The 10,063-nt window shown below is 40.5% G+C and overlaps 1 protein-coding gene across 1 annotated transcript in view; it reads right to left on the reverse strand.

The window, feature by feature from the left end:
• The window catches only part of LOC106567734 (junctional adhesion molecule 3B), a 56,068-nt gene extending 46,310 nt beyond the window's left edge, over positions 1-9,758 (reverse strand). Inside the window, exon 1 of the mRNA XM_014137400.2 lies at positions 9,630-9,758. Coding sequence (XP_013992875.1) covers positions 9,630-9,714 — 85 coding nt within the window. The 5' untranslated portion in view covers positions 9,715-9,758. The remainder of the gene's footprint in view (positions 1-9,629) is intronic.
• Positions 9,759-10,063: the final 305 nt, after the last annotated feature.

The raw sequence follows: 10,063 nt of genomic DNA on the forward strand, positions 1-10,063 counted from the left end.
CCAACCTTGTTGAGATGGCTCGTTGTCAGGCTCAAAAAGCAAAAAGTTTGCCCGGATGGCCACCAATTTTTCAACCCTTGTATTTGTCAGCCTGTTGCGTGCTTTGGTGTGGGTGTTCCCAAACAAGGACCAGTTGCGCTCTGAGGCGGCTGATGTTGGTGGGATTTGGAGGATGATGGAGGCAACAGGGGAAAGAGCCTCAGATCCACAAAGTCCCTTCCACCAGGTGGCTGATGAGATATGTTGGCACGAATGCCATATTGCATCTCAATCCCAAAGCCCTTGCTTGGAAGTGTACTTCGCCAGACCGCCAAGAAACTTGCCCTCATCCAGGCCAAGGTGGCAAGACACAGTAGTGATGACACCATAGGCCTTGTTGATCTCTGCAGCAGACAGGATGCTTTTGCCAGCATACTTGGGGTCCAACGTGTATACAGAGGCGTGTATGGGCTTCAGGCAGAAGTCTTCAGCTTTTTGATGCATTTCAGAACTGTAGTTTCCTCTGTGGTAGATTGATGACCCTTCACATACCTAACCATTTCCTTGGCTCTCTTTTAGAGTGGATCCATTGTTTTCAGTGCCATGATGTCCTTGAGGAGCAGATTCAATGCATGAGCAGCACAGCCAATAGGTGTTTGCAGCATTGTCTGTCACCAGTGCAAATACCTTCTGTGGTCCAAGGTCATTGATTGCTGCCTTCAGCTCATCTGCAATGTAGAGACCGGTGTGTCTGTTGTCCCCTGTGTATGTGCTCTTGTAGAATACTGGTTGAGGGGTGGAGATTATGTAGTTAATTATTCCTTGCCCACGAACATTCAACCACCCATCAGAGATGATTGCAATACAGTCTGCTTCCTCTATGATTTGCTTGTCCTTCACTTGAACTCTGTTGAACTCTGCATCCAGCAAATGAGTAGATTAAGCATGTCTGGTTGGAGGGGTGTACGCTGGGCGAAGAACATTCAGAAATCTCTTCCAAAACACATTGCCTGTGAGCATTAGAGGGTAACCAGTTGCATCTACAGCTTGAGCAAGACATTAAATCAGCATCTCTGACTACGTTCCTCCATTGAGTCAAAAAACCTTCTGATTCGAGGAGGACCATGAGCTGTTGCTATCGATAAGGTGTCTGATTCATCATTTTCTCCTCGAATAGAAGTAGAGGGACTTTTGTCAGAGGTTGCTTGTTGTGAGCGCTGAGGGAACTTTATGCACTCGGCCAGATGATTCTGCATCTTTGTTGCATTCTTCACATATGATTTGGCACAATATTTGCAAATGTACACAGCTTTTCCTTCTACATTAGCTGCAGTGAAATGTCTCCACACATCCACACCGTGGCATTTTCCTGTAAAGATTAGGAAAGAAAACGAGTTACAAAAAATACAATTCTATGTACAGATAAATAGTTAAGTAGTTAGATTAAACAACTCCTTTGTAAAATAAATGTTTTAAAATGAAACATGTTTGGAAACTGGTTAATTAACACTCAGTTAGCAGGCTCAAGCAAACTAAAACCCACATGGCAGCAAACACTAACTAGCAGAAATTGTTAACAAGTTAGAAATGATTTAAACACTTTGCTGTAGGCTACCATTTACTAGTTAACAAAAAAAGCATGCATGTCATATAAAATATATTCACCTAACCCAGTATTGTAATCAAAACTTACCAGAAAGCATGTAGTCCTTGGCTCAGACAGTGTAGTAGTGTGGGCTCAATAGCATCTCATTAGTGTGCAAGATCTTGAGAATCAGCTGTGCACTGCAGAGTTCACTGCACATGTGATGGAAGAATGCACTGTGCATGCAGAGGGTTGATATTCCATTGAATTGGGGATAGTTTAACCAAAATATGCCACAAGACCTAGAATTGCCTTATGTGTATCCCACAAAAAAAGGGTCACTGTTATAAGCTAACTTTTTTAATGAATTTAAGCAAAATTCCCCAAATTCCTGGGCTTAACTTCCCATGGAAAATTTCCGGGAAAGTTTCTGACCCTTTGCAAACCTAGTGGTAATGCATACCTTTTGGAGAGTTTTTTTCCTATAGGCTATTACAACAATTCATATACATTTTGTAATTGAATTAAGTGCTTAAAAAAGTTAGAAATCTTTGAATTTGACTTGCCACTGTCTGTATGAACCATGTATAGGCTACTAGCAAATCAAATCACCTGCTATTGAAATTATGCACGCATCATTCGCTTTCCTGTCAGATTTTGAACTGGGCCCGTTTTATTTATCTTTTTCATTTTGGCCAGTAGCTTTCAGTTGCCATTGGCCAGTTGCCACTGGCCTGTACCTGAATGTCGAGCCCTGTGAATAAGAACCTCTGGACAAAATTGCTAAAACTGTGTAATACCAAACTTTGATGGACCAAAGAGTTATCTGATCAAAAATGTAATTTGCGATGGCATGGTAGTCTGCAGTAGACTACTGTACATTTCCTGAGCTTGAGATGGTCGTAAGAAGGATTTCTCCCTGATGATGAATAATTTGTGGTAAATGTGTCACTGGGTGGATAAAGCATCTGGGCCAATTACCTTGGATAGAAACATAAAGAAAAGTCACAGTAAACTCCCAAACACTTCCTTTGGATGACCACAAACATTTTTGCCAGGTCTTAGCGCAAGAATTGCACATCCCTCCCTAGAGGCCGTACAACCATGGCTCTTGCATACTGACATTTTTCGGTAAGAGAGAATGCCTCAGCGTGGATTAGTTACGGTCAACAAAATTATGGGAATGTCTTTTTTTATTACAATGCTGGTGTCATCTGCCCTTCATAGAGCAGAGTTCTTAAGTGTCTTCTAAGGGATTGGAGTCATCGTCACACCTGCAATTCACAGGAAGGAGAGTGTTTTGACTGTCAGCTTGGCTGTTGGTGATAGACTTGTTTTGGGACCTAACACCGCTCTCTCTGAAAGTGCCAAATTGCATTTTCAGAAGGGTAGAAAAGCAGTGATGATGGCGCTGAAGCTAGCCAGTTGTCGTCAATGTGTCTTTGATGAATTATTTTGGTCAAGGGGAATTTCTAATATGATTCAAATCTATTCTCCAATTCTGAAGAGGAGAAACAATTTGGAGATAGAATTTAAGATAAAAAAAATAAAAAATTCTGATAATGCCAATAGTTTCTATAGTAGTTTTATTATGGTTTAGATGTCAACACTATGCATATGTTTCAAGTTGAATCATATATTTAGAGTTGCTTGATTACAAGCCCAATGATTTGGAATAAACAGCGTTCAACACCTGAGGGTGTCTCATGATTCTGGCATCTGGCTATTTATAGAGAGAGTAATTGCCTTTGTGAAAGTATGGTAAATAGAGGATGAATCCAAAGCGATTATCTGGCTATGACTCCCAGCATGTAGCTCAGCCTTCCCTTGCCTTTTCAGACAGGCAGTTCTTCAGCAGCATTCACTTCATCTGTGCACTGTCATTAATTATTCTGTAATAATTTCACCAATTTGACAGCATCCCAATGTGTGATTGATGGCGGTTCCTCCTGACCTGTTGATGTGCTGGCTCTATCTGAATCCAGTGACTGAACACAGGGAGTAAAAATCCTCTGGTGCTTCCTCCCCTAGGGATCATGCGACCACAGATAGCCAAACAGGAAATCACCCAAGCACTGCTCAGACAGCCGATTGAAGAGCATTTCAAAGATTATTCTGCAGACACAGAATAAACATAGCATAATAATGTCTTAGTAAATCAAACAGCCTGCTATTGACAAGGGGAAATATCTCTTCCAGACTTAATGTTGACATATCTCACGACAGACAAAAGTGCAAGAAAGAGAAATAATTGTCATCCATAATTCCATGAAACTACATTGAGGCCTACAGTACCAATCAAGTTTGGACACACCTACTCATTCAAGGGTTTTTCTTTATTTTTACTATTTTCTACATTGTAGAATAATAGTGAAGACATAAAAACTGTGAAATAACACATATGGAATCGTGTAGAAACCAAAAAAAGTGTTAAACAAATCCAAATATATTTTAAATTTGAGATTCTTCAAAGTAGCCACCCTTTACCTTCATGACAGCTTTACACACTCTTGGCACACAATGTAGAAAATAGTAAAAATAAAGAAAAACTCTTGAATAAGTAAAATAAATAAATAAATAAATAAAATAAAAATATATATATATATATTAGTACCAGTCAATAGTATATATACACACACATTCATGGTGGGGTTTGGCCAGTACATTCAGCTTATACAGCCAGGCTCTAGGCCTATTTTTTTTATCAGTGCTTCTTCCACATGATAGTCTTATTGACATTTGAAGAATGTACATGCTTGCCATTCCTGGAGCACACAGTAAGCATGTCATTTTCAACTTTCCCCTCAGCATCTGCCACTGCTTACCAAGAGAAGTGTTTTTTAAAGCATGATAGCACCGACTTCAATAACCTTTCAAGCTCTTTGTGTGAAGTTCATGTGGATTTGTATCTCATGAAAGACCATTCCATTTTTTATCCAGCTTTTATGTGTAACTCCTTCAGCTAACACAACTGTTATGCTTTCTTAGTCAACTCCCCTTTCATTTTCTTTAAGCCCAATTTATCCGCAGGGGTTTCCTTCTATCTCTTAACAAAACAGGTCAATCAAATCTAATTGTATTTGTCTCATGCTTGCTTCGTAAACAACAGGTGTAGAATAACAGTGAAATGCTTACTTACCTTCCCAACAATAGAGATTTTTTTTTTTAAATAATAGAAAGAGAATAATACGAGGAATAAATACACAATGAGTAACAATAACTTGGCTATATACACAGGTACCAGTACAGAGTCGATGTGCAGGGGTACAAGGTCCTTGAAGTAGATATGTACATATAGGTGGGGATAAAGTGACTAGGCAACAGGATAGATAATAAACAGTAGCAGCAGCGTATGTGATGAGTCAAAAGAGTTAGTGCAAAGGGGGGGGGGGGGTTCCATGCAGATTGTCCGGGTAACTATTTGGTTAACTATTTAGTAGTCTTACGGCTTGGCGCTAGAAGCTGTTAAGGGTCCTGTTGGTTCCAGATTTGGTGAATTTGTACCACTTGCCTTGCAGTGGCAAGAGATCAGTCTATGACTTAGATGGCTGGAGTATTTGACAATTTTTAGGGCCTTCATCTGACACCACCTGGTATAGAGGTCCTGAATGGCAGGGAGTTCGGACCCAGTGATGTACTGGGCTGTACGCACTACCCTCTGTAGCGCCTTGCGGTAGGATGCCAAGCCATTGCCATACCAAGCGGTGATGCAGCCAGTCAAGATGCACTCAGCTCTTTTGTCTTGCTGACGTTGTTGTTGAGTGGGAGGGGTATTGTAATTCCCTGTACATTAGAATGTTTCCCCCCCCTCCATATGCTTTTGATTCAGAATGCCATATGTGCTAACATACGGCGTCTGAGGTTTGGGAGGGACGCCACAGATATTTCTGGTCACCCATGCAGTCACACCAAACACCTCCACCCACTCCTGCTCAGCTGTTTCAGGGCATTCCACTGTAGGAGGTATGTGCTGCGCTGCCTTTATCCCACGCATAGACCTTTGTAGTGCAGTTATCGTCTTGTTGTTGTCCATGGATTAGCTTCAACTTGAGTGTAACTTCTCAATTCTGAAATGAATCTGCATGTTTTGTGCACATCACATAATTCAAAATGACATTTCAGATTGTCAAAACCTAACCCCAGAATAGGTCAAATGTAAACAGCTTTACATGCAAACTAGAAATGTAGGCTGGAGCTGCAAGCCTTATTATAGGAAATGGATACCGTGCTAGTTTAAATGGACAGTGGGTGTACCATTCTCTCACAACTGCTTTGTCTGTTGGGAATAACTCTTAACTCTTTAAACAAACGAGCGCTGAGTGGCAGCAACTCCTCTCAGAGCGTGCTCTTCCCTTTTTCCCTGCCATTTACTGTCTTTCCACTAAAATATCAAGCTGGATGTGACTCGCCAGGAAGGGTCCAGCATGCCATTTAGGGAGTGCTCCAAACATTTGCTCACAAGCTGTGGGTGGGAAGGGAAGCATCTGATAAAAAGCACCTCCTGGGGGAAGCACTAGCAGCACTTTCCCTGGGGCTCACTAACTCCTGCCTACCCCAGTAATGCCACACATTTCAGACAATGAAGAAAGCACCTGTCATCTGGCACTTGTTTAAATGGATGCTTGTAGTTATTAAAGGCGTCAGCATGCTTCAGTTTGGGTGGCGCCTAGCCGGGCTCGGCTAGCAGAACCAAATGAGTGTGCTCGCATACCCCCTTAAAAGACCTTCGCTTGAATATAAAAAAAGCAGCAATAGTACTGTTTGTCCGTTTTGAGACGCCGTAGCCAGTATACATTTTCTCAAAATAGTCCGAATTAATCTAAGATAAAATGAATGACAGATTTCTTGAGTTAACGGTTTTGACGAGATCTAAGGGCTCCCGAGTGGCGCAGTGGTCTAAGACACTGCATCTCACTGCAGTATCTGGTTCGAATCCAGGCTGCATTACATCTGGCTGTGATTGAGAGTCCCATAGGGCGGCGAACAATTTGCCCAGCGTCGTCCGGGTTTGGCCGGGGTAGGCCTTCATTGTAAATAAGAATTTGTTCTTAACTGACTTGCCTAGTTAAATAAAAGAATTGTAGTGCAATTTTGCATCTGACTAGGATGTCTGGTGCAGTATTTCTCAAGTGAAAAAACGTGCATAAGGACGAGTAGTCTCTCGTTGAATGACAACAGGCACTTCATTGAAGAATCCCTACTTTTGACCATTCACTGGCGAGGGGGGGGGGGGGGACGTAGACTTCGGCTACCATCTTTGGTTTTTCTTCGGCTACTGTCTTCGGTTTGCCTCGAGAAGAAATGCTGTGTGCCTGAACAGCCGAAAAAATCCTTGCCGAAGTCCAAAACATCACAAAATGTCATCATAATATATGCATGAACTTAACGCCTTAAGTCAAAGAAGACAGACGTCTTATCCTTCATTGTTTGTGTGTTTCTGTGTGTGCGTCGTCTTTTCTTTACATACAGTATCTCCTCAAATAAGGGACTTCTCTTCTCACCCAAAGAGGCATGAGGCTTAAGCAGACTTACTGTGAGCTGGCATAGAGCAAAAAAAGAACTAGACCAGAGTCAATCATTTCAGTTGGCCAAGCCTCCACGAGTAGCCTAATAAATGTCCCACATTTGCTAAAAGGTCATTTATCAAGTCTGAAATGACATTTGCCACAACCATGCTTTTAAGAAATACATGGTAGATTGTAATGCATGTTTCTTTCACATTTATTCAGACTGGAAACAAGTTCTATTGCAATCAATGAACAAACTTGCATTTTAGAAAAAAATAATTCTCGAACTTCAAATAGGAGTGACTGGACCTAAAGGGTTGTTTTGCCCAGGTGCTTTTTCTATGCCTATTAAGGAAAGATCAACGTTTATATTGGCTTGGCACTGTTCCACTTTGAGCATTGTTCAGCTCCCACATATCTTGGCACTTCTAAGTGTTGGCAGGAGTACTTAGGCAAAATGCATTCCTGAGTGCTTACACCTTTCTTAGAAAATTTGATGTAAAACAACTTATGTAAATCCAACAGCAAAATGTCAGCCTGTTCTCTAAGATCTGTGATGAATAAATACACAATAGCTACATTTCTCATAACTATTCAAAGTAAATATAAACTACGACATGAGTTCAAAGCAGTTCTTTAACAATGAACAAACAAGCCAATGATGAGTTAGCCTAAAACCAACGAAAGAATATGCATAGCAAGAGATGTAATTAATTTTAGATTCAAGCAACAAAAATACATTAAAAAGTGTTTAAAATGTACAAAGCTGATTAAAGGTATTTTCCTCAGAAATGTTTAATTATATTTTCTTTCAGAACTATAGTTGTGGTCAATAGTATTTCCAACAACAATCAGGGTTAATTAACCAGCTCTTACTATATAGCCTACAGACAATAACAACTGGATAAGCTGTAAAATAATATACCACTTAAAGCAAACTAAATCAGATTGTCAGTAGGCCTAAGTCCAGAGCAACAGAGAAAGAAACCAGCAACATATTTGGAAGCAGCCTTCTTACTATTCCTAATTAAATCCATATAGAATTAAGCCAAGCCACACACTTGGATGATCAGAGGGGCTGAAGGCAAACTGAAGTCTGTGCCCCCCCTTTCTTGTGTTTCTGTCATCATGAAGGGTTCAACCAGGCTTAAAGTACACCAGGAAAACAGTTAAACCAAGCCCTTGCTCAAAGCAAATGAGCACCACCAGTCCATCACATGTGGTGCTGTATAATAAGATCCTGCTATGATCTAGTCTTATTTACTGTGTATGCGAGTAGCCTTAACTTAGTTATCATTAACTAGTGATTATACTTCTCATTACAATACACACAAGATCAATTTGACATAGGCTATACTATAACACCTGCTACAGGCTATTAGGAACCATTTGGGAACAATTCTAAATGTTTTGGTTACATTTCTTATTCTGAGTTCTATTTTGTTTAATTAAGCATAGGCCTATCAATGACAACAGTTGTGAAAGTTGATACAAACGTAATTCTAAAATGTCAACATAATGATTAAACGTTCTTTCCGAGGATCTGACCATGCATGAGTTGTCTAAAACACTAGGGAACACTTTTCCGGAACAAATTGCATCATACCCTTTCAGAAACATAGCCCAATCAAAACATGAAAAAACGACACAATTGGGCCAGGTGCAGAGACATATCGCTTGATCTGAGATGGCTAATAAAAAGTTACAAATCAACGTTTTAGAACGATCTTCAATGAGTTCTCAACGCTTGCAAAGCGCGCTGCATGCTGCTTTCAGGCAGGCTCCTCACTCGGACTGTCTTTATTCCCGAATGGAAAAAAAACGTTCTCGCATCACTGAATATTGCCAGTCTTAACTTTTATCAACCACAATTCAAACACGTTAAAAAAAAACGTTTGAGCAAACGTATGTTACTATCAAATACGTATTTACTCAACGCTGTAACACATTTAGAGTTGAATTGATAGTTGACAACTTTTGAATGTAAGTAGACGGACAAAAGGGTCTCGACTCATCCCCTTGAAACAACACGCCTCTAAAATAATTGATACATTTTATATCTTCTTGCTATTTCATAATGTAAAGTTTGTAGCAAATAAACATGCGCTATCGATAACTAACTGTATGTAGAGCAGTTTGCGGGGATTTCTATCTCTGAAGAGTTCGAGAAGCTAGACATGCCGCCAAATGCCATACAGAAAAACGGTGCACTGTCAGGCTCGCAACGGATCAAACATTCCAACGAGCCGACAAGGCTTGAGCCTCGTGCGTTACCAAACTATTTCTTACTTCTGGTCTTCGATTGCTTACTTTATAATGTAATACATCTCCATTTAAAATCAGAACATCATCTATGAATAACAAGATAGCTGGTTGGCTATAGCTAGTTTGCTGAGTTTAGTTAGGTCGGGAAGAATCACTTAGGTTATATCCTAACGCAGATCACATTGTAGCTCGAAAATATCAAAGTAGCTCATTCTGAATAACAAAAGCGAATGTCACGTCCAGAACGTATCTGAGCTAGGGAAATCAAGCGTGGTCCTCATGCATTTACTTACAGTGAGTTGAGAGCAGGACCAGAATGCAAGCCAGACGTGTTAACGCCATCTTGGAGTCGATGCAATGTTCAATTTGGCCGTACATGCGCAAAGTTAAGAGCTTTTCAGTAGATGGATAGAGGAGGACTGGCCGGGGAGAGAGAGGCGGGGAGGTGAATCAGGTTTCGGTGAATCAGGTTTCCATAGCTACCGAAAGCATCACTCACACAGTCAAGAATTTAGGGTTGACAATAAGTTGGAAGACCAGACGTTTTACAACGGTGGAAGCTGTGATTGGGGACTACTGTATTAGGCTACCCATTCTATTATATCAGACAAACTCTGCTGTGAGATTAAGATACAAATGACAAATTGATCATTTAAAAAAAAAATGGATTATCAGATATCCGAACAAATCCCATTCTTAAAAATAAACAATAGGCATCCTTCCTAAA

Source organism: Salmo salar, chromosome ssa13, assembly GCF_905237065.1.
Source record: "Salmo salar chromosome ssa13, Ssal_v3.1, whole genome shotgun sequence".
NCBI lineage: Eukaryota > Metazoa > Chordata > Actinopteri > Salmoniformes > Salmonidae > Salmo > Salmo salar.